Below are 26,586 nucleotides of genomic sequence, written 5' to 3' on the forward strand. Positions count from 1 at the left end.
ATTTTAGCATCCATCTGTAACACATCACAAACTCTTCAGTTCTCATCTATTCCAGTTTCCTCACAGTCCATAGTTCGCCTGCATATAACTCCCCAGAAATACTTTCTCTGAAACAGTGTTATCCAGTTTCTTTGGACAAGGAATGCTCTCTCTGCTTGTCTGATACTTGCGTCATTGCTAATTTGTCATGCATTGTATTGCATCTAAGGTAACAGAATTCCTGCACTTTGCTTACTCTCAATCCGTATTCTGCCTTTGTTAGTCTGTTCATTTCATTCAGAAGGTACTGTACCTCACTTTCACTAAGGATAGCAGTATTATCAGTGAATCTTATTATTATCTATATCCTTTCACCCTGAATTCTTATCTAATTCCTGAACACTCTTTTTATTTCTGTCATTGCTTCTTTGGTGAGATACAGGCTGAACAGTGGGGCAGAATGACTGTATCTCTGCCTCATACCCTTTTTAATTTGAGAACTTCACCTTTTCTCTTCCATTATTATTGGTCCCTCTTCTTCTTGTTCATATTGTATGTTATCTGCCTTTTTCTATAGCATATACCTATTTTTTCTGAGTAACTGATGTATCTTGCAGCACAGAATATCATCCAACACCGTCCTTAGTATTGTAATGTTGGACAAACACCGTATCAGAATTTTGATCAGCCAACTTTCATTCCATTTTCTCATGAAGATATAAACTAAGACACTAAATGAAGTAGGAATAAATACAATCACATTTAACCCTAGAATACAATAAAGCATAGTCTAAAATTGAGTATACAATCGTCATGTAAAATTTAGTCTGGCACAGGGTCCGGCATGCTGGCTTATTCGAGGCTGTTTTGCACATGACACAGTGCTTGCTGCACCAGTGTGGGGCAACCTCTTTGGCCATACATGGAGGTGTACATTGTTTGATTACATGATCTCACTCTAGAGGGTTACAACACTCATCCGCTCTTTGGGGGGAAAGTGGTCACTGTGGAGATGTCCTTGCCTTCATTGGAAGGGGACAACTGCTGGAGCAGGTGTCGTGCTATCACAGGAGAATGTGGTCTGAAATGGCACAGGTGTGGACAGGCATGGCACTCACTCCCCTGCGAGAGACCATAAGTGAGCACTAGTGATGGAGGTGCTGTATCCGTGGCCCCTTCTGAGCAAGCACTGGGCGATGGAGGCAGCAGAGAGGATGGCGGTGGTGAGGACAGAGGCTGTTAAAGTGGAGACAACCTGGTGCTCCCTACTCTACCTGATGGCGGCGGCACCCGGAAGGAAGGCAGCACGAGAGCCGGAGTGGGTGTGGACCGCATCACAAGGGCTGGTGCAGATGGAGGAGCAGCCAATGGAACGGAGGGCTCTCCGGTTTCACTGGGAGAAGATTGAGCAAAATTTCTTTTCATTTGAGTTTTCAACGTACTGACCAGTCACTCTACCTCAGCATTAAGTTGAGGATGAAAGGGAGGGGTTGTAACATGCTGGATGCTGCTCTTTGCACAAAAATCTTCATAGCTGCACTTTTTTTCCGGTTTTCCTGCGGCTTAGAATCGAGTGCAAAGCAAGTGAAAGTTCTGAAAAATGTTGGTAGGTGCCGCCACAACTAACTTCTGCCATCGAATATATGTAGTGCTACACAGGCATGCTTTGTAGGCACAAAGATAAATACTGGCGCCAAAACCTCTGCATCAGGAAATAAATTTAAAAAAAATGTGTAATACGAGCTTTTCTTTTTCTCCGCCCCGAGTTTCGACCACTGCACTTTCGTGCATTATTCAACGAAGTAAATACCATTTCCGTATTGTTCGTCTTTGAATGTAGCAGAATTTCAGTGTACTACGAAAATCCGACTGGCAAGACTGTTAGGGATGTTTGTCAATATGGCCAACTCTACGTTCTGAATTTTTTTCCTATGTGTGAGAAGAGATGGTTGCTAATAGGAACCTGATGAAATATGAATCACATGCAGTATTCTCTTCACCGTAAGAATAATACGAATATAAACATTTTGCCATGTATTGTTTCGCGTTTGCTGCTATCTCATTTAAATACTGTCTGCCTAATAAACTATGAAATTAGAGTGAACAACAGCAAATGCGGAAGAATATACGTATCGTGTCATGTTTATATTCGTATTATTCTTATGCCTAATAATGATACAGTCAGAAATGAAGCATGGCAACTGACTAGATTTTTAAATCTAAGATGACTAATTTCTGTGCAGAATTTGATGTACTAAAGAAGCAGCCGCAAAGATTTTCAAACGGAGAAAAATTTTCGCCTAACTCTCCTTCAGAGCATGTCCTCTCATATGCAGTCTATTATTTGGTTCTTGTTGATCATTATCAAAGAAAGCGGCAGTGTGAGTAACAACAAATAGCAGTCTCTTGCCATTGTTTCGCTAATAAGACGATTTCTCTCTCTCTCTCTCACTCTCTCTCTCTCTCTTTTTAAATTGTAAGCAGCAGTAGCGTGCACAAAAGCAAGCCATGCCTGCGAGCGGCAACAGGCCGTAAACACACATTTTCAGCTTAGAGTGACGTAAACACCTATAACAAAGAAAACGGCACTTATCAGATCAAAGCAAAATAAGCAATCGATTCAAACCAGACAAAGCACATGAAAAAGGAAGGGTACCCTTATAAATACAGACGGAGCGCCTGACGCATAGCAATGGCTACCTGGTAAAGCTTTACTGTGAAGCTTACAACTCAAACCAAACTACTGTAGCTGTATCGTCTTTCATTCGACCTAAATTGTGTCTCATATTACAACGAACCAACTTTGTTTCGATTTGGAGGTGCGGCCTAAAAACTTTTCTTCCCCATTGAATTTTGAGTCTCAAATTTCAGTTGCGGCTTAGATTGGGGATTTTTTTTTTTTTTTTTTCCTTTATTTCGAGTCTCATTTTTCAGGTGCGGCTCAGATTCGAGTAAATACGGTAATCTTGAGACACAAGCTGTGGGTCATTGTGTGTCACAAGCATATATAGAAATCCTTTTGAGGAAAAAATCTTTGAGAGGGCGATGACCATAGCCCCTGTGAATGTGTGCAGGTAACAAACCATGAAAGCAAATTTTGAGAAAGTGTCAGCTACTACAAGCCAAAAAAGTTAAGGAATGAACCCACAAAATCAGCATGAATACACTCCCAGGGGTGCTGGGGGTGGGCCACTGGGAAAGAGAGGCCTATGGTGCGATTCGATGGGTGATGTGGTGTGCGCAAGGTGACAAAATACATGTGATTTCATTGTCAATGATGTCATTCTTCAGCAGCCAACAGTAACACGCCATAGCCCGTCAGTTTATCTGACCATCCATGGTGGACAAAGTGAACAACCTGACGTAAGACAGGATTGCCCATGATAGCTACCAAAATCTGACAACCGGTAATGGTAAAACAGCCCACAGTGTTTTGGGTGTCGACGTGTAAATGGAAACACATCAGTTCATCCTGATCAAATGCTGGATCAGGACCATTTGGCAATCAGGAGACAGCATACACATCGGCGTGTTGTGCAGTGGGTTGGAAATTAATCTTATAGTTAGTGTGTGATAAAAACAGAGCCCAGCATTGCAGCAATGGGATGCTTTGTCTGGTAAATACGTTAAAGAATGGAAAAGAGGAACCAGATGATCAGTAATGAAATGAAATTTAGAACTGTGTAGGAAAACAAGAAATTTTTGAATTCATACACATTAGCAGTGACTCCTTTCAGTTCACAATGGCGTGCTTGGGTGGTAAGTCATGGTGGTTTCTTTTTGTCAACTTTATCGTATAGTGCCAAAAGTAGAAATGATTACTAGCTTTATTTATGATTGGATCCAGAAGCTATGCTAACTTAAAAGTCTTTGGACATCTATATGTTAGGTACTTTATTTATGTATCAACTTAACTCTTCATTTATCATTCCCAACCCCCTCTTTTCTTAAAAGATTCATGTACATTACTTAGCTCTGTTTGCGCAGAGCATTCTTGTCACTTCAAAAAATCTTAGGAACTGTTGGGGTGGAGCTGTGGTATGTTGGATAATATTAGTGTAGATGTACAAATGAAAGTTCTAACAAACTGATTGTCACATAAATAATGGGTTAATTTTTTTAGTGTAAATAAAAAGAAGGCCTTGTTGGCTTGTTGGTAACTAAAATGAGCCATTAATGTCTTCCTTCTTGCTTCAGTCCAGAACCATGTGGCTGCTACGGCCCCAGGTTCAAATCCTGCCTTGGGCATGGATGTGTTTGATGTCCTTAGGCTAGTTAGGTTTAAGTATTTCTAAGGCTAGGGGACTGATGACCTCAGATGTTAAGTCCCATAATGGTTAGAGCCATTTGAACCATTTTTGTCTTCCTTCTTGTTCATTTCAGTTTTGAATTTTTTTTAAACATAAAGTACATAATATTTTATTTTAGTTGATAGTAGCTTAAAGTTATTAGATTCACAGCTGTGAAACTACTCTGCTGTATTTTCACTTTGGAATTAGTTTTCATTTTATAAGAAGGATATAATTTCCTGCTTCAGAAAACCTCAACTCCTCTTTCATGCACACTGTTGTTAGATTCCATCTTGTCCTATCAATTGTTGGAAAAGTTTCAATAAATAAAAATAGTTTCATTTGGCTGCTGTCAGCGTGAAGTATTTCAACAATGAGCCCTTTAGAATTCTTGTAAATTTGTATGTTACTTGTCATACTGAATTAACATTGGCAGTTGATTTTCATTGTGGAAGCTAGAAACCCAAAGGAACTGTAGACTGTTGCAGGTAGGATCCATCGAAACATAAATCATTGAGCCTGGTTATATGCACCCCAGTTCTGATGCTTGTTATTTTATTTACAGACTTTACCTGATGAGAGTACTGGATCATCCATTCATCAGTATTGACGAAAATGAACGTAAGTAATTTGTGTGTACATTAAGGATTAAATATTTCATGTCTTATTCTGTTGTGGCTGTAACACTTTTGTTAAGTTTATAGCTCAATACAATGCTATAGGTGGCTATCCTCTTCCAAAGCAATGCAGCTTTGTGCTTCAAAAAATTGTGAATGTGCCTAAAAGCTCAACTTCTATGCTCAATTTCTTGTTTATATGTATATGTATTGCTCACTGTCTCCTCTTGTTGCTGTTATGTGTATCTGGGGCAGGAAAACTTTGCATTCACCATAGCCCAAAATAGTTAGTTTCTGGTGTCGTAATGCAAAAATTGTGGTTTTTATGAAATATTGCAAAATTTATGATTTTCCTTGTTGCTGTGTAAAAGTGTCTGAGGATGTTGTTGTTGTTGTTGTTGTTGTTGTAGTCTTCAGTCCTGAGTCTGGTTTGATGCAGCTCTCCATGCTACTCTGCCCTGTGCAAGCTTCTTAATCTCCCAGTACCTACTGCAGCCTACATACTTCTGAATCTGTTTAGTGTATACATCTCTTGGTCTCCCTCTACGATTTTTACCCTCCATGCTGCCCTTAAATACTAAATTGGTGATCCCTCGATGTCTCAGAACATGTCCTACCAATCGATTCCTTCTTCTCATCAAGTTGTGCCACAAGCTCCTCTTCTACCCAATTGTATTCAATACCTCCTCATTAGTTATATGATCTACCCATCTAATCTTCAGCATTCTTCAGTAGCACCACATTTCAAAAGCTTCTGTTCTCTTCTTGTCTAAACTATTTATCGTCCACGTTTCACTTCCATACATGGCTACACACCATACAAATACTTTCAGAAATGACCTCCTGACACTTAAATATATACTCGATGTTAACAAATTTGTCTTCTTTAGAAATGCTTTCCTTGCCATTGCCAGTCTACATTTTATATCCTCTCGACTTCGACCATCATCAGTTATTTTGCTCCCCAAATAGCAAAACTCCTTTACTACTTTAAGTGTCTCATTTCCTAATCTAATTCCCTGTTTTTATTTCTTCTCCATGGATTTTAATACCTACTCCGAATTTTTCTTTTGTTTCCTTTACTGCTTGCTCAATATACAGATTGAATAACATCGGGGAGAGGCTACAACCCTGTCTTACTACCTTCCCAACAACTGCTTCTCTTTCATGTCCCTCGACTCTTATAACTGCCATCTGGTTTCTGTACAAATTGTAAATAGCCTTTCCCCCCTGTATTTTACCCTTGCCACCTTTAGAATTTGAAAGAGAGTATTCCAATCAACATTGTCAAAAGCTTTCTCTAAGTCTATAAATGCTAGAAACGTAGGCTTGCCTTTCCTTAATATTTCTTACAAGATAAGTTGTAGGGTCAGTATTGCCTCAGGTGTTCCAACATTTCTACGGAATCCAAACTGACCTTTCTCGAGGTCGGCTTCTACCAGTTTTTCTATTCGTCTGTAAAGAATTTGTGTTAGTATTTTGCAGCTGTGAATTATTAAACTGATAGTTCGGTAATTTTCACATCTGTTGACATCTGCTTTCTTTGGAATTGGAATTATTATATTTTTCTTGAAGTCTGAGGGAATTTCGCCTGTCTCATACATCTTGCTCACCAGATGATAGAGTTTTGTCAGGACTGGCTCTCCCAAGGCTGTCAATAGTTCTAAGAATGTTGTCTACTCCAGGTGCCTTGTTTCGACTCAGGTCTTTCAGTGCTCTGTCAAATTCCTCACGCAGTATCATATCTCCCATTTCGTCTTCAGCTACATCCTCTTCCATTTCCATAATACTGTCATCAAGATCATCGCCCTTGTATAGACCCTTTATATACTCCTTCCACCTTTCTGCTTTCCCTTCTTTGCTTAGAACTGGGTTTTCATCTGAGCTCTTGATATTCATGCAAGTGGTTCTCTTATCTCCAAAGGTCTCTTTAATCCTGTAGGCAGTATCTATCTTACCCCTAGTGAGATAAGCCTCTACATCCTTACATTTGTCCTCTAGCCGTCACTGTTTAGCCATTTTGCACTCCCTGTCAATATCATTTTTGAGACGTTTGTATTCCTTTTTGCCTGCTTCATTTACTGCATTTTTATATTTTCTCCTTTCATCAATTAAATTCAATATTTCTTCTGTTACCCAAGGATTTCTACTACCCCTTGTCTATTTACCTACTTGATCATCTGCTGCCTTCACTACTTCATCCCTCAGAGCTACCCATTCTTCTGCTACTCTCTTTCTTTCCCCCATTTGTGACAGTTGTTCCCTTATGCTCTCCCTGAAACTCTGTACAACATCTGGTTTAATCAGTTTGTCCAGATCCCATCTCCTTAAATTCCCACCTTTTTGCAGTTTCTTTAGTTTTAATCTACAGTTCATAACCAATAGATTGTGGTCAGAGTCCACATCTCCCCCTGGAAATGTCATACAATTTAAAACCTGCTTCCTAAATCTCTGTCTTACCTTTATATAATCTGATTGATTCCTTTTAGTATCTCCAGGGTTTTTCCATGTATACAACCTTCTTTCATGATTCTTGAACCAAGCGTTAGCTATAATTTAAGTTATGCTCTGTGCAAAATTCTACCAGATGGCTTCCTCTTTCATTTCTTAGCCCCAATCCATATTCACCTACTATGTTTCCTTCTCTCCCTTTTCCTACTTTTGAATATCAGTCACCCATGACTATTAAATTTTCGTCTCCCTTCACTACCTGAATAATTTTTTATCTCATCATACATTTCATCAATTTCTTCGCCATCTGCAGAGCTAGTTGGCATATAAACTTGTACTAGTGTAGTAGGCATGGGCCTCGGGTCTATCTTGGCCACAATAATGTGTTCACTATGCTGTTTATAGTAGCTTACCCGTACTCCAATTTTTTTTATTCATTATTGAACCTACTCCTGCATTATCCCTATTTGATTTTGTATTTATAACCCTGTATTTACCAGACCAAAAGTCTTGTTCCTCCTGCCACCGAACTTCACTAATTCCCACTACATCTAACTTTAAGCTATCCATTTCCCTTTTTAAATTTTCTAACCTACCTGCCCGATTAAGGGATCTGACATTCCATGCTCCAATCCGTAGAACGCCAGTTTTCTTTCTCCTGATAATGATGTCCTCTTGAGTAGTCCCCGCCCGAAGATCCGAATGGGGGACTATTTTTCCTCCAGAATATTTTACCCAAGAGGATGCCATAATCATTTAATCATACAGTAAAGCTGCATGCCCTCGGGAAAAAGTACGGCTGTAGTTTCCCCTTGCTTTCAGCCGTTTGCAGTACCAGCACAGCAATGCTGTTTTGGTTATTGTTACAAGGCCAGATCAGTCAATCATCCAGACTGTTGCCCCTGCAACTACTGAAAAGGCTGCTGCCCCTCTTCAGGAACCACACATTTGTCTGGCCTCTCAACAGATAGCCCTCCGTTGTGGTTGCACCTACGGTACGGCCATCTGTATAGCTGAGGCACGCAAGCCTCCCCACCAACGGCTAGGTCCATGGTTCATGGGGGGGAATAGCAGTTTCCTATTTCTGCTGACTGGTAGCTGTTAAATATTTGAATTTGCTTTTTTACAATTATGTGTTATTGTTGGTTGGTCACAAGTGATTGTAATGTCAGGTCCTAGCTGTTGATACTCAGAAAAATGGAGTGGAATAGCAGATTTGGTTACCTAAAGAAAAAGTAGACATTGTCAAATATTGCCTTTGTGCTGGAGGCAGTTCATCTCCCATGTTCAAATAAAAATTTTGAGGGCTCTTTTCAGTAGATAGTGAATAACATCGAAATTGAGCATAAAATAAAAGTTTTCTTTTCTGTGTGCCATGTCAGTACATAATGTAATTGATAGCTTTATTTTCATTTTGAACACAACGCTGTAAAACAGTGAAACAAGGAAAAATATAACACTATAATTAAAAAAAAAATCCCCAGAAACTAATATAAAAAATAATCCAAAACTTGGCAGGAAAAGAACCAAAGTTGGCCAATGAAACAACAGTAAAGTTAGAATAAACAACTCTAAAATTGGGGGGGGGGGGGGGGGGGGGGACACACACTGAGGGTGGGAGGGAAAATTGAATTCGGCATTAAATGATAGTCTTTTCTCGTCCCCATATTAGTCCACCTAAGATTTACTATCATTATCTTAACCTTTGAGCAGGCACACTGATTTTCATAACACGAGCGGGTGTGCGCTGCGCTTTGTACTCATGTAGTCAAAATCTGTCATTGTGAAACATTTATGAGCTAAATCACAGTTTATTTTTAGTTTAAATAAACAACATTGCAAGAAACTTAAGTTACATTGCTAATTTACTATTTGATTAAAGAAATAAGAAATTTTCATATCATTATATTGCTGCAGCTGATACATCAATCTATTCCAACTCTTTTTAAGCACATACTGAACAAAAACACTCTTTCATACAATATAAAAAGGAAAAGCTTTATATATAGAAGAAGTATCAGTTATCAAAAAGTTCCTTCCATCTACACAGTTGATTGTCTTGCGAATTTTCAGGAAATGCTTTACACTTCTCAAATGTATGCACGGTCTCTACATATCCTTTGCAAACAAAGCTATGGCATGAGTTACACCTTATTGTGGTAGATGTTTTTCTTACTTGTCCACATGCCATACACCAACCTCTTTTTCTTGGTGGCAGGCTCCTCAGTTCTGTCAACACGTTGATCTTCGTATTTCATGAGGAAAGTTGCAATTTCAGCAGGAAGTGAAGGAGTATTAGCTATTTCCACTATTTGAGGCTTCATAAGAGACAATGCTAAATCTTTCAAGAACAGGGTGTGTACGACCTGGGAGATCCAGGAAAAACCCGGGAATTTTTTCATCCGGGAGAAAACCGGGAAAAACCCGGGAATTTTTCATTGTTTTAGTTTTCAGTTAAATTTTTGTAGTGTTGACGGGTAAGAACCGATACTCTAACAAAGAATATTACAGTATCCCGGTATTGCAGAATAATACTTCAACAATAAAACATAAACGAGAGAAAAAACCAAAAATAACTTAAATTGCATAGGAACTGCGCCATATACAATGGCGACACACAGTGCCCATGCAAGCATATGCCAACAGCAAAATGTGTCAAAGACTTTCAGAAGACTATGCAATGCTTCAAAACAACAGAGCGTAAAGTCACAACTGTTAACGAGCAGGCTCATGCGTATGCGCAGTTGAGTTGCGTTTGAGCAGTAGATTCTCTTGCTTCTGGCTGTGCAAGCAGTCGCAGCAAGCAGCTAGATGCTACTGGGAAAAGGGGGCGCCAAATTCATATTCTAGAGGGGGAAAAAAAACTTGTTTCACAAAGTGCCTAGCATCCAGCGCACATTTGTCTATCGATTATTTTGTAACGCTTCCCTGTTGGTTTTTGAACACATTTTAAGTTGATTTCTGAATGAATCAAAGTTGATTTTTGAAAGCGTGCATGGTGTATGTGATGTCTCTGTTCGGAGAATCCTCATCGCATCTAGAAATACACATTCAGCTGACTAAAGGGGTCGGGGCTATACGAGCTGAGCGGAGTAAAGCCAAACGGATGATGCCAATTACTGTCTAATTATGTGGTTGAATGGGTTTGCGATTGATAAGCGTTGTTATAATTACTAGCGAAATCCCTAGATTCAGACTACCAGAATGGAAATAAATGACTGACAGAAATAACAGGTGAGAAAGATTATGTACTATCTTCTCAGTGTACCTAAGAAAATGAAATTTTGACAGAAAATTATTGGCCATGTCGCTATACTAGTAAAGACCAGTTGTACAGTCCCTGGCTAGCAGCAATGCGGAAAACGTGTTGTACGAACACGTAATAACGCCTAACTGGAAAACAATCGCGGGATAACTAAAACTGTGATTCTGGCAGGGTAGTGAAATTAATTGGCGAATGAATTTTGACGATGGTAGGAATAGGTGCAGAATTGGTGATAACAAGATTGTTTGTTAGACCGAGGAAGGAGAAGAAACTGGGACATCACACAAATTATGGAAGAATAAGACGATTCCAAATTTATATAAAAATTTCGTAATACTACTTTTCGATCTCATGCTTGAGAAGCTAGTGCGTATGAATGAAATGTGAAACTGTTTCCTAGCATAAAGCTTTTTGCTTGTAATAGGCCTAATAGACTTTGTGAATTATGTTCTGTCGTGTTATAAAAATGGCAATTTGTGCCAAAACAGTCTCGTTTATTTGGTGTGTCTTATAAAATTGTTCCAATATTAGAAAGGCCCCTTTTTTTATCTAGCAGACAGTGACAAAATAGATGTAATCAGATCGAGAAACCACACCAGTCTTGGGTATTATTTGTGTTAACAGCTTTTTCAGTATTAGATAATGACATTTCTATTTTTCATTTAGTGACTCGTTTGATGAACTTTGATGACGTAATAGATTCTTTTGCAGAAAGGAAAGCATGCCACATAAATGCTGGGAGCTAAGGATTGAAGAAAAGTGAACTTTGTTGCTTGTCTCGTTTTTTTATTGGTTTTATGTATCCTATATTTAATTTTGTGTCACACAAAACAGCATGTTATCAGCTAATAGGCAATAAAGAGTGCAGATTTTCTGAAGAATTCTTGTTCTCCCGATTACAATCCGCTATTAATTGCAAGATTTTTTTAAAGAGGGGCAGGCTTTCAGACCGGCCGACTGGGAGCAGGAGAGGCACCACAGGACATTTCAACTTCCACTGTCCTGAATATAGTTTAATGGCATCTAGTACAAAATATACACGTTTCAATTCCACAGAGCGAAATATAGTGACATGCGATAGAAGAATGCTTTATGAAGAGGCGTGGCACTGCACTTTGGCACACTTAAGGCCAAATAACATGTCTTACATTTCCTCGAACACCCATGTTTTATGTTTCAGACTTTTCAGATAGAAGTGCGATACCAAATGAACATAATTTTGAAAATTCAATTTTTTAAAAATATTGACCCGGTTTGCAAATATTGTAGATCCGAGGCTGATGTGCAGAGCAGTATCAGTTATAGTGGATAGTCTTCACGTGACCCTTGTTTAGATTTATCGATTTTGCTGTTTCCCCTTCGTTGACTCTCACGTCAAATGAAAACAAATCGGATATCTGTGGCCGGGAGCTATGAAGTGAATTAAAATACATTCGTATAATTACAGATATGTCATTAGTTTCAGATTTTATTTTATTTCCACCTTTCTGACTGTCAAGCATTAATCGCATTGCAGAACAACTAAGTTATTTTTGACTGTTTGGTAAAGAAATTTGACCTTTTCCTCAGAGGTAGTCATCGTATTTGAAACGAAATGTTAACTTTCACAGTACTGGCTAGTTTCAACTGTTCGCTGCATTTCAAGTGCACGTTCTCATCTTCTAGCACATATGGTGTTATGCCATGACATGATATGGGACTGGTGCTCCAAGAAAATTTACATCCCAAAACCCACACTGAAAAGCTTAATATAAAGTCGAGGTCTACTTGATTGGGAATCTCAACATATGAATGTGCACTTTAAGTAGTTATGGTTCATGAAATTCCGATGCCCTTGGAGTATCCTCTGATGTTTTGTTTCTTTTATGTCACAATGTGTGATCTTTCAATGTTTTACACATACATACATACGGTCTTCCTGCATCGTAGTAGTTGCACAAACATGGTGACGCCTGTTATTTGCACTCTCTGACAACTGCTGAAATGACTCTATTTCTAACAGGTCGCAGGAAAAATTGCGAATGGTGGTTTGAAAAATGTTACTTTCAAAGTAAATATCCTTTTAAGTAAGTTGAACTATGTGCGAGAATGTACCACGAATTTCTTAAATCACTGAGCGATTGACTCTCATTTAAAGATCAGCTCTTTGATGAGAGCCATTTAGAAGAATTTCGAACCCTGAAGATCAGACATTTGTCATTATTAAAAATTTTACTGGCACATTCGTGTGAAATATCTTAAAGTGTAACACGCGCAAAAATGATCAATATTATATGCGAAATCATAGCTTCTCTTGCAGCTTATTAACCTTGGAGACCAATATTATATGTGAAAGCCTTGCTTTTCTTGTAGCAACACTGTGTATATTAATTTTAACTATTAACTTTCCCTCTTTGTGTGTTCATGATACGTAACAGTGCTGTTGCTGTTGGGTGACTACATCACGTGTCCTATGCTCTGAATATCCGCTGTCATCGGCTGCTGATATCACGTGACATGAGCTATGACTGGCTTACAGAAACGCATCGCAATCTCGATTTCAATGATTTGGAAAGTAACACGTGGTGTTTGGTGGAACTCCAATGTATACTTTCTTAATACGAAAATACGCAATGTACATGTTGCTGCACATAAAAGATATTTCCAAAACACGTCTTTTTCTCTGAGTTGTGTTTTCTAAAGTGCCGAGAAATTCTGTGCCCGTGTATAAGATCTTAACCATTCAAAGGATTGATAAGGGAAAATATACTGTCACTTAAAACGGAAAAAGCATGTTTTCACCCGGGAGAAAGTGTATTTTTAAACGGGAAATCTGGGAAAATTGGGGAATTTTTCTTCCTTGTCCACGTGTACACCCTGAAGAAACTTTTTCTCTTTTTTTGAATTTGCCTCATTTGCATGAAAAATTATTTGAGCATTGATTCCTGCTATACCCATTAGAGCATAGAATACAACCAATGGCCATCTTCTTGTCACCCGTGCAGAGGAATTCGCCCTTCCCTGGCTGTGTCGACTCTTCCCTTTGTTATATTGTAATACAAAACTATCTCTGGTACACCTGTAACTTCATCAGTGGTTCCAAAATAATGCATAGTTGAAAGTAATATAACTGCCTTGTTTTGTTTCGGCACATACGAAACTAGTGTCATATCATTCTGGAAACCAAATAAAGAGGAGTGGATAGCCCTAAATTTCTCAGGTAAAAAATTCTTGTGGGATCTCATCTTTGTTTTTTTCTTAATATGCTGATGCTTGTTAGTCTCTTTTTCAAAAGGGTGTGAGCCTTCAGTGTGAGTAACAAGCCTTCCTGCAATATCACAGGGAGAATTAAGAACATCATATGATCCTTAAGGTTGTTTTCCACAATATGCTTCAATATTATTAGTGAAGACTGTTTTAGCATCTGCTAAAACAAAAATCTTCATCCCGTACTTTAATGGTTTGTTCGCGATATACTGAACAAAAGAATGGCGACCCTGGATAGGTTGCAACTTTTCATCAGCTACATTATAAGCGTTCTTGCTGTTCACCACAAAGGCATCCAATATTTGCTTTATTACAGCAAGTACATCGGTTACTCTTCTTTCTTGCCTTGTACACTTGGTCGTCAAAATGGATATGTCATAAAAGGAACAGAAATCTTATGTAGTTGTTCACAGCTCTTGGAATCTCCATACTAGTACCATCTGCTGTCCACAGTTCAGTGACATTTGTGTGGTTTGCTTTCTTAGTCCTGATGAGATACGGCAATCCCAACACTGCCTTTATTTCACACCTTGTAGTTTCCTTAGCATCCCTTTCTCTGGGATATTGTACACATTCTTTCTTAGATTGACTGTATATGTTCATGTATTTTACAATTTTGTCAATCTTTTCCAGGCAAAGTATTATCCATACAGCCTCCGTGACCTCTCTAGCAACACGTGTAGACCCAAGGAATATTTTCACAATATTCTTTCTTTTTGCTTTCGAAGTCACATTAGGACATATTTTATTCTATTTACACAGTTTGTCCCTTTCAGTAAAAATACCACCAGTGGAGAGTGGCTCTTCACAGCCATCATCTGAATCGTGGACTTTATCAGAATCCGAATCGTGGTCATTTCGTGTGATAAATGCCTCGTCTTCATCATTGTTTTCATTGTCTGGTACAGAGTTGAACTCTGGATCCTTGTTGAGTAACCAATCAAGCTCGTTGTCCATCTGCTTTGATGTCGCCCTGCACAGTGATGTACCTGCTTGTTTGTGCACTAAGATGACACACTCACAGTTTATTTTAAATTACTGTAGCTCACGTGAACCTAAGACGACACAACTTCTCACTGTGCTAGCTGAAAGAATAATGCAGGAATAGGTAAGGCCATGCTATTCCAAAACAACAATGAAACTGTGCACAACAATGTTATTCGTGGTTGGCGCACTTTATACACAGGTGCATGCGCTCAACTAATGCATTACAATGACCCACTTATTTTCATAACATTAACCCACTTTTGTCAGTTTTGGTTGTCTCAATCGTTCTGATGTTGCCATCTGTGCTTTTATGTCTCGTCCTACATGTTTTACCATGTACGTAACTCGACAGTGCTAACGGTCCTTATAAACTGCAACTTCAGATATTACATAAAGGAATCTGACCAGTGAGCAGTTACAATTGCTAACATCCATAATAGTTTGCCTGTAATGTCTCGTTTACAAAATGTATCTTCTTTGATACGGTAATCATAACTTAACTTTACCTGATAAGGTGCAACGGTACTGACCGGCCGCTGTGTCACCCTCAGGCCACAGGCGTACCTGGATGCAAGTGTGGAGGGGCATGTTGTCAGCACGCCTCTCTCCTGGCCCCATGTTAGTTTACAAGGCTGGAGCTGCTACTTCTCAGTCAAGTAGCTCCTCAGTTTGTCTCACAAGGGCTGAGTGCACCCCACACGTTAACAGCACTCGGCAGATTGGATGGTCACCTATCCAAGTGCTTGCAGCCCAAAAACACTTGTTCACTGATTTGATGAGAACCAGTGTTACCACTGTGGCAAGGCTGTTGCTCATTATTCACCTTTCCTGCCCTGGCTTTGATTGTGATACAACAAAACATAGATAGCAGTGTATAATTCTCACCTCATAATGTGTTTTGTGCTTCCATGCACCACTGACATTGCTTCTTACACTGTGTGATGTAATTCATGATTTGATGTAAGGCTCAAGAGCAGCTTCATCACCATGTTTCTTAAGTTTCTTCATCTTGCACTGAGCACTCACTCATGGTTCTACACTTTAAAACTCACTGGCAAAAATGGGATTGCATAATTGATTGCCAAAATGCATGATTGGTGGTGTTGCTATTGAATTGAACACGTCCTGTCACATTTCAGATATGTCATTGCACTTCAGACAGTGTATCTGGATGTTTTTAGGGGAGGTATTACACTCTGCATTGGCATTTACCATACCCCTGACATCTTTGCCTACAACATTGTCATAACAACACTGTTTACTACATGATCTTTATCTGTGGACTACATGATCTTTATCTCCAGGAGGCACAAATCCCAGTATAGTGACTGACACACACACACACACACACACACACACACACACACACACACACACACACACACACACAGAAACAGTTTTATTTTAATTTATTTATATTGTTGTTATTATGATGTGATTTCTGAATGAAATTTTCCTTTTTATGAAATTATGTTAATAATTTATTATTAAAGGCTCTTGTCTGCTAAGTTAAATATATTACCCAAAAGTTTGATATATGTATTTATGAATTTCAGCGGAACTTCCAAGAGACCACGTATTTCATGTTACATTTCCAAAGGAATGGAAAACACATGATGTAATACAGCTATTTAGCCCATTTGGTAAGCTTGTAATAAATTTACTCTCAGTTATTTATTAGATAGTTGAGAAGCAGTATTTTTTAATAAATTTGTAAATAGTGTGATTTATCTGGAATACTGGAAAACTTGAAAATTAGGAATGATACAAATTTAATGTTACGATTGTTTGCAGGGCGGGTGTTTGTTTCCTGGCTCAATGATACCTCAGCTTATGTATCGCTCGAAAACAGAGATCAAGCTAAGCTTGTTCTGCGAACGTTGACTCAGAGTGATACTTACAGGGTGATACCCTACAAACGCCATCAGATGTTGAAGCAGCCAAGTCCACCATCCAAAAAACAACAAACCAAACCTTCAATGAAGAGGCTTCGCACTGAGTGAGTGTTGTTTCCTAAACTCCAGATTGATTACATGATGTATGTAACTTAATTTTTAAAAGATGATCTGTAACCTAAATTGAATTCATTAATAATATTTTTATTTTATCAGCTAGATTAGGTCCTTTACATGCCCTTTCTCATATTTAACCAGACATCCATAGAGAATCTTTTACAGATAAATTGAAATGTGACTTCTGGATGAGTCACATGTAGTGACACCAACAGTTACACTATGAACATATAGTGATGGGCCAGAACATTATGACCACCTACCTAATAACATCTTTGGCATGGATAACAGTGGCGACACATCATGACATTGAAGCAATGATGCCTCCCACGAGGTCTAACGCCATGTTCAGTCACATCCTATGTGTGTTTAATCGGGTTCAGATCTGCTGAGTTGGGGGGCCAGCACAGCAAATAGAACTCACCGCTGTGTTCTCAGACAACTCCATCAAGCTTGTGGCCTTCTGACATGGTGCACTGTCATGTTGAAAAATGCCACTGCCACCAGGAAATATAATAGTCATGAATGAGTGTACGTGTTCTGCAACCAATAAATGAATAATACTCTTCCTCTGTCAAGATGCCTTGCATGGGCTTCAATAGACCCATTATTGCTCACGTGGATGGTCTCCAGGGCACAATGGAGCTGCTGCCACCTTGTCTCCGTCCCACAGTACAAGTGTCAAGAAGCTGTTCCCCTGGAAGATGACGGGTTTATGCCATCCCATTGGCAAGATGAAGAAGGTATCAAGGTTCATCAGACCATGCAATGTTCTGCCACTTTGCTAATGTCTGGTGCTGATGCTCACATGCCCATTTCAGTCGTAGTTGCTGATGTCATTGTGTTAACATTGACATGCATAGTTCATTGGCTGCGGAGGCTCATTGTTAGGCACTGGCTGTTTAGTTCCACCACAGTCCGCCACCTGGCCTGCTTTACTCACTCGTCAAACTCTCGACAAGTCGTGCAGGTTCAGAAATGCTTGTGCTAGGCTGTCAGGCCATCACAATCTGCCCTTGGTCAAACTCCGATAGAACACCTGCCTTTCCATTCTACACATGGACGGAATGTGCACTAATGCTATATGCACTGTGAGTGTGTCTGTCTAGCAATCATTTCTCACCAGGTGACACTGCTGTCGCCTGGACGGGTTTATATTGATAGTAGGTTGGTGATAATAATGTTCTGGTTAATCAATGTAGATACTACAGCTGTGCAGAGTGGCACATTAATACTTGACACATTTTAACATTGAATAAAAGTTGTACATCTAGTTGTATTTCAGTCAGGTTATGCTCCAATGTGTTTTATTTCACGAAAATGTTGGTAGACCTCGTGTTGCTGCAATATTGCTGGTCCCTTGGTTTGCAGTTAAGTGTTTTGCCATGGCTGAGAATGGAAGTTTTATCTGTTCAGCAGTGTGTTAAGGAAGTTCTCTTTTAGGACGATTTCAAAAGTGACACTTCTCCTTTATGCAGATATTGAAAGTGTCATAATAATGCAAAGAAGATTTAGGGCAATATTCAGCACATGTTGGGTTCTACTACTTCATAGTTCTCTGATTAATGAGAAAGTCTGAAGAAGTCTGTTTATTGGAATGGAAATGACCTCAGGCACAAACTGTTTGTTCTCCGGAAAACATTGCAGTGCTTCGGGTTGCCATTCAACAAAGCCCAAACAAGTCATCCCAGTGGGGAGCAAGGGAAATGCAGATACCTCATAGTTCTGTACAAAGAATTTTACGGAGTGATCTCATGCTCTCTCTTTAGAAAAATGACTTAGCAGAACAAGTATAGAATACTGGAATATTCATTATGGGCTGAAGAAAAAGATAAAACACTTGCTTCTCAGACGAAGCTTATTTCCATCATGGTGGAGCAGCAAAGGAACAAAATGTTCGGTTTTGGTGTAGAAAAACAGCAAAATATTCATGAAAAAATTACGCACAAGGAAAAAGAGATAGTGTGGGTAGCTCTATCCAGTCATCGCCTAATTCGATCAGTGTTTTCAATGAAACTGTCAATGCTGACTAGTACAAGACATTGTATCACATCTTCTTGCCACCAATCTTCCAATGAACACACAGTGGTTTATGCAAGATGACACAATACCTCATATGGCTAATGCTGTAAATGGTTTACTACTGGAAATATTTGGCAGTTGCGTGATATCCCATCATTTCCTGCAGTGCCGTCATGGGAGATTCTTTTAGGCCTTCTACAAGTCCAGATTAATCCTTAAAAAAAAGATTGAAGAAGCTATTCTCTTTTAAATCACAAAATATTATGGAGACGCATTCTTGTATGGTGTGATTGTGCAAAGAGATTAATGAAGACTTGTGCCGCAAAATTGTATGGAATATGTGTACTCACCTTTGTGAAGTCATCCACTGAGTTGTGTATTGAACTCGCGAGAACCAAAATCCATTTCCATGGACCATATTACCTATGTGTAAAAATCTGAAAATTATAATTTCAGAAATAAGTGTTGTGACAATATTAAATCAGGGTGTATATGATCCGGGACAACTGGGAGATTAGCTGTGAAAGCAGTCGCAGGAAGCAGCTAGAAGCTGCCGGGAAAAGGGGGCGCCAAATTCATGTTCTTGAGGAAATAACTTGTTTCACAAAGTGCCTAGCATCCAGTGCACTTTTGTCTATCGATTATTCATATGATTTTGAAATGCTTCCCTGTTGGTTGTTGAACAGATTCACTTCTGAATGAATCATAAGTTGATTTTTGAATTTGTGTGTAGTGTACGTAATGTCTCTGTCAGGAGAATCCTCATCGCATCTAGAAATAAACTTTCTGCAGACAAAAGGGGACAGGGCTATACGAGCTGAGCAGAGTAAAGCCGAACGGATGAATACCAATCACTGTCTGATTATGTTGTTGATTGGGTTTGCGAATGATCAGCGTTGTTATAATTACTAGCGAAATCCCTAGATTCACACTACCAGAATGGAAATGTACGGGACTGACATGAATAACAGGTGAGAAAGATTATGTATTATCTTCTCATTGGACCCAAGAAAGTGAAATTTTGACAGAAAAGTTTTGGCCAGATCGCTACACTAGTAAGGACCAGTTGCACAGTCGCCGGCTAGCAGCCAATTAAGTTCTATTCTGGAAGTAATGCGAAAAACGTGTTGTATGAACACGTAATAACGCCTAATCGGAAAATAATCGCGGGATAACTGTACGTGTGATCCTGGCAGGGTTGTGGAGTTAATCGGCGAACAAATTTTGACAATGGCAGGAATAGCTACAGAGTTGGTGATGACAAGATTGTTTGTTAGACCGAGGAAGGAGAAGAAACTGGGACATCACACAAATTATGGAAGAATAAGACGATTCCAAATTTATATAAAAATTTCGTAATACTACTTTTCGATCTCATGCTTGAGAAGCTAGTGCGTATGAATGAAATGTGAAACTGTTTCCTAGCATAAAGCTTTTTGCTTGTAATAGGACTAATAGACTTTGTGAATTATGTTCTGTTTTGTTATAAAAATGGCAATTTGTGCCAAAACAGTCTCGTTTATTTGGTGTGTCTTATAAAATTGTTCCAATATTAGAAAGGCCTCTTTTTTTTATCTAGCAGACAGTGACAAAATAGACGTAATCAGATCGAGAAACCATACCAGTCTTGGGTATTATTTGTGTTAACAGCTTTTTCAGTATTAGATAATGACATTTCACCTAGCGAGGTGGCGCAGTGGTTAGCACACTGGACTCTTATTCGAAAGGACGACGGTTCAATCCCGTCTCCAGCCATCCTGATTTAGGTTTTCCGTGATTTCCCTAAATCGTTTCAGGCAAATGCCGGGATGGTTCCTTTGAAAGGGCACGACCGATTTCCTTCCCCATCCTTCCCTAACCCGAGCTTGTGCTCCGTCTCTAATGACCTCGTTGTCGACGGGATGTTAAGAAAAACACTAACCTACAAGATAATGACATTTCGATTTTTCATGTAGCAAAACGTTTGATGAACTTTGGTAAGGTAATAGATTCTTTCGCAGGAAGGAAAGCATGCCATGTAAAGCTGTAGCAAGATTAGAGAGAAAAAATGCTAGGAGCTAAGGATTGAAGAAATGTCTAATTTCTTGTGTATCTCTTGTCTTTATTGGTTTTATGTATCCTATATTTAATTTTGTGTCACACAAAACAGCATGTTATCAGCTAATAGGCAATAAAGAGTGCAGATTTTCTGAAGCATTCTTGTTCTCCCGATTACAATCCGCTATTAATTGCGAGATTTTATTTAAGAGGGGCAGGCTGTCAGACCGGCCGACTGGGAGCAGGAGAGGCACCACAGGAAATTTCAATTTCCACTGTCCTGAATATAGTTTGATGGCATCCATTACAAAATATATACGTTTCAATTCCACAGAGCGAAATATAGTGATGTGCGGTAGAAGAATGCTTTATGAAGAGGCGTGACACTGCACTTCGGCATGCTTAAGACCAAATGATATGTGTTGCATTTCCTTGAACATAAATGTTTTATGTTTCAGACATTTCAGAAAGACGTGCGCTACAAGGTGAACATATTTTTGAAAATTCGATTTTTTTTTAGTATTGACCCGGTTCGCAAATATTCTAGATCTGGGGCTGATATGCAGAGCAGTCTGACTTAATAGTGGGTAGTCTCGATGTGACCTGTGTTTACATTTAGTGATTTTGCTGTTTTACCCTTTGTTTGCGCTCACGTCAAATGAAAACAAAACATGTATCTGTGGCCGGGAGCTATCAAGTGAATTAAAATACATTCACATAATTACGGAAGGCTAAAATATGTTATTAGTTTCAGATTTTATATTATTTCCACCTTTCTGACAGTCAAGCATTAATCGCCTTGCAGAACAATGAAGTTATTTTTGTCTGTTTGCTAAAGAAATTTTACTTTTATTAACCTTTTCTATAGAGGCAGTTAATGTATTTGAAACAAATGTTTAATTCCACAGTACTGGCTAGCTTCAACTTTTTGTTGCACTACAAGTGGACGTTTTCATTTTCTAGAACGTATGGCAGTATGCTGTAATAAAGAACCAAACATTATATAATACAGTACTGATGCTCCAAGATAACTTACATCCCGAAAACCTCACCTTAATGTCAGGTCGAGGTTTACTTTGTTGGGAATGTGGGGATACGAATGTGCACTTTTAAGTATGCACTTTAAATGTGCACATTTCAATATGGTTCACGAAATTCCAACGCTCTTGGACTATCCTGTGAGGTCTTGTTTCTTTTATGACATAATGTATGATCTTTCAATGTTTTAACGTACGTACATACGGGTTTCCTACGTCATGTTAATTGCGCAAGCACGCTGTCGCCTGTTATCTGCCCTCTCTGGTAACTGCTGAAACGGACCTATTTCTAACAGGTCGCGGGAAAATATTGTGAATGGTGATTTGAAAAGTGTTACTTTCAAAGTAAATAAAGTTTTACATAAGTTAAACTTTGTGCAACTATGTACCATGAATGTATTAAATCACAGAGCGTTTGACTCTCATTTAAGAAGCAATTTTTTGATGACGTGCCATTTAGAATAATTTCGAACCGTGGAGATCAGACATTTATGTCATTATTAAAAATTTTACTGGCACATTTGTGTGATATAAGTGTAACATGTGCAAAAAAGATCAACATTATGTGGGGAAGTTTAGCGTCTCTTGCAGCTTATTAACCTGAGAGACCAATATTATGTGTGAAAGCTTTTCTTTTTTTGTAGCAACACTATTTATATTAATTTAAATTATTAACTTTCCATCACTTGTCCTATGCTCTACATATCCGCTCTCATCGGCCGGTGAGATCACGTGACATGAGCTATTACGCTTACAAAGGCGCATTGCAATCTAGGTTTCAATGATTCGGAAAGTAACATGCGGTGTTTGGTGGAATTCCACTGTATACTTTCGTAATACGAAAATACGCAGTGTACATGTTGCTGCACACCAAAGATATTTCCAAAACGTGTCTTTTTTTTCTCTCTGAGTTTCATTTTCTATAGTGCCTGGAAATTCTACGCCCGTGTATAAAACCACAACCATTCAAAGGATTGATAAGGGAAAATATACTGTCACTTAACATGATAAAACGGTGTTTTCACCTGGGAGAAAATGTATTTTTAACCGGGAAATCAGGAAAAAATCTGGAAATTTTTTTCCCTTGTCCGCGTATACACCCTGTAAATGTGTCACTTATTTGTGTGCAACCTGTATCAGTTCTAATAACACTTTTTTATGTAAATTTCTCAAAGTTTCCCATTACCATTGAATAAGATTACTAGTATGTTGACAGAAATACCTTGTACTACTTTTAAAAGAGCCAAACCTAGATAAAGTTAACTGATCCAGACTGTACCTGTGCTGTCGAGCCCTTTGAGATCACCAGGCCAACAGGTTTCTTATCCTTGAGTATAATGCTCAAAACAGTTTTTTCACCCTTTCATAGTTTTAAAAGAAACTAACAGTGAGTTTGGACTGAGAATTCGAGAATCTCTTTTTGAAGCCCCGAATGTTCTTGCAACAGCATCAAAACCTGGTAAACAAATATCTGACCACCTCAAAGATATTTGAAGTATGTTTTCTTTCCAGTGAGTGAGAAAGTTCTGTAATTTTGTTGGATTCTTGGTGTGGTCATTGTTAAAGAACGATTTAGAGCAGGAGTTCCCAACAAAATTTTCTCGAGGACCTCCTCATTGAACATGATTGGTACCTTTTCATATCACAGTATCAAGTACCTAAAAAAGCCAGAATTAAGAGTCTTTTTATATGTTTTCTATTTTTGGTACTTAGAAAAAACATTGACATATTCATCACTGAAAAAAATATTGAGCTGAAACCTTTTTCAATTTAGCCATCATTGTTATTGTTAAATTTTTGATTATTGCTCAAAATCTTTGTCTTCAAATCTGGGTGTTTAGTATAACAAACTCCTTTAAAAAATACAAATTTAGTATGAACTGAAAATGACAGGAAAAAATTAAAACTGAGTGTATTGGTCTTTCACGTGTACTACACCTGAGATTGCATTTAGACATGTATGAAGAATAAGAAAACACTAATTTCATAGGAGGTATAATTTATTTGAAAAAAATACAGTTACAACAGAGTACTCCGTCGGTATACTGTTAGTTTTAATTTTCAGTTCTTAATGAGATGAGTTCAATCTGACCTTTGAGTCCATTATTTCTGAAATATTAGGTTCCAAACTTGAAACTTTCACTCTGAAATCCGACCCCATGTCAAGTTGATTCATGTTTTTTTGTTTTTCATGAAACAAATGGAAGAAAATGCTTGCTCACACCGATATGTGGTTGCAAATGGAAGGATATTTTTCATTGCCTTATCTCCAAGTTTATTGTAGTCCTTGCCCGGTGATGCCCAGAAGTCTGTAATTTTATCACCGATGAAAATGTTTTATCATCGTACCACAGCTGGACAGATGCACATGAGGCCTTGGATTTTTTCTGTTTCTTCACAGCTGAAGGGATTTCGAATCCATCTGTCGTCAGGGTCAGGTTCAGGGAAATGCTCTCTAAAAGTGGTGGCTAGGTTGCGTAGATGCTCGGTACATTGATCTTGATGTGGTCAGGCAAACTCTCCTCTGATGACTCCTAGAATTGTTTTAAAGTAGAAAAGTTAGTTTGTAACTTGTTTTCTATCCTTGACGCCCAGATCTGACACTTTTTGACCACAGCACTAATCTTATCTTCAACTTTGAACATGTCTACATTTTTCCTTGTAAACTCAAGTTTAACACATTCAAGTGTTCAAACACATCAGCTAAGTACGCAACTGGATAAAGCCAAGAGAAATTAGTGAGAAAATCAGCATACTTTGTGTTAAGAAGGAAGACAGGAACCTCATCTCTGAGTTCAAAAAATCTTGGCAAGATCATAACTCGAGAAAACCATCATACTTCCGTATGAATAAGAAGTTGCTCATGCTCACTGCCGATCTCTTTACACTGTAGGAAGACGCTAGACACAGAAGTTAGTGTTCGCTAAGGCTCTGCTCACGCACGAAGTGGCGGATCACCTGTTGGGAACCACTGATTTAGAGCATTGTACCTAAGGACAAGGAACTTGTTCATCTGGTAATTCCTAAGGGCTTGATGCACAGGTACAGCCATGGGACACACACATATTTCGATGTTGGAAGAACTTCGTGAGAAGATTTTCAGATCTAGTTATGCTGAATGATTATACTGTCCATCTCCACTTGAGAAACAATATAATCAAGCTGCAGTCACTAGGACATAATCAATTCTCTTCACCAAGGCTTATCAAAGTACTGAAATCTGTCTGTTACAAATCAAGATATTTAGAGGATCACCTGCGACAATTTGAAATTGTACTGAATTTGGTTTTATACTGTGTTCCGTCTCGTGTATATTACACAAAGAAATATTGTTGATTTTGTGTTCATGGTGTAAAAAAAGCCTTTCAAAATATTCCAAAAGTTTATTACAGTTTTCACGAATGTTAATTACATTACAATTACTTTTATATGAAAAACATTTTTTATATATCATCATTTTGAAGATATTCCTTCCAAACCTAATATGCCAAATTACCTTTCAGGGTGTATTTTACCCCTTTTAAGGGGTGAAATTGGGCACAAAAAAATTACATATTGCATTATTTTGCTCCCTCTGCACACCTACCAAGTTTAATCAAGATTGCTTATTTGCACTTGGGAATGTTTCCCTGTTAGTGGCTGTCATATCTGCAAGAGTGCTATTTTGTGGTGAATGGTTAGCTTTACTTTGTTACAATGCTGGTATCATTAGAGTGAAACAGTATCAGGAAATTCTATTCAGAGTAAGATTTGAGCTGAAGGATTGTATTTGTGTCTCTGGCAGCAATAATGAGCTCTTATTGTGACACAAGTGAGCAGAAGGCTGATTGGAAGGTTTCCACTGCTTTTGTGTGGTGAATAGATTACTCTGACAAGGAGAAGGATAGACCTGTGTTTTCAAAGACCTTCAGTAATTTTTTTGCCACTAGTAGTTAACTTCACTTGAAATACACAACAAAAGTTTCAGCTGCGTTATACACTGGAAGTTATTTAAAAAAAAAAATCATGAAAACTAATGTCATATGGCTTGCCACCAATGACTAAGAGGTATCTCTGAATTTTGCTAGCTGTTGTTAAGGTGTGGTTTGTGCATATTCAGGAAACTGCAGTTAGTTGATGCAGTGCTCTTTGAAGAGGGACCCTGTTACTAAGCATTGTTAAAGACGGAAGCTGATATTTCAAGTCCACTGGCAGTAAATAAAATAAAGATAGTTATACCACTGAAGAATTTTTGAGTGATAGTGCGACATTTAATTAACAATTATCTTCCAAATAAAAGTCGAACACTTAAATTACTGCATTAGACAAAGGTAAAACAGTGGTGTTCTGGATGACTTAAGATGGTCCCTACAGATACATTACTAAGATCACTGGTTTGAGTGTGTCTTTCTTCTACATTACAGATCAGCCTAATTTTGAAAAGAAGATGCAGGATAAAAGAAATGCTTTCATTCAAAGGTGAAAAACATGCAAAGATACCTGCAGAGTTCATGTCCACATCTAAACATTCATAGATAATAATGCCCATGATCATTACATTCATAGATAATAATGCCCATGATCATTCTGGATGGTACTTTTTAACCTGTGTTACCTGTTTGTCATCAGGAATTGACTATAAAGTTTGCAATATGTGTGGAAAGA

At 38.5% G+C, this 26,586-nt stretch overlaps 1 protein-coding gene across 1 annotated transcript in view; it reads left to right on the plus strand.

Moving 5' to 3' along the window:
* LOC126334542 (poly(A)-specific ribonuclease PARN-like) overlaps positions 1–26,586 on the plus strand; it is a 272,077-nt gene that overhangs the window by 153,153 nt on the left and 92,338 nt on the right. The window contains exons 10-12 of the mRNA XM_049996907.1: positions 4,834–4,889; positions 16,391–16,477; positions 16,629–16,833. Of these exons, the coding sequence (XP_049852864.1) occupies positions 4,834–4,889; positions 16,391–16,477; positions 16,629–16,833 (348 nt within the window). The remainder of the gene's footprint in view (positions 1–4,833; positions 4,890–16,390; positions 16,478–16,628; positions 16,834–26,586) is intronic.

The sequence above is a fragment of the Schistocerca gregaria genome, chromosome 2 (genome assembly GCF_023897955.1).
Source record: "Schistocerca gregaria isolate iqSchGreg1 chromosome 2, iqSchGreg1.2, whole genome shotgun sequence".
NCBI classification, from domain to species: Eukaryota; Metazoa; Arthropoda; class Insecta; order Orthoptera; family Acrididae; genus Schistocerca; species Schistocerca gregaria.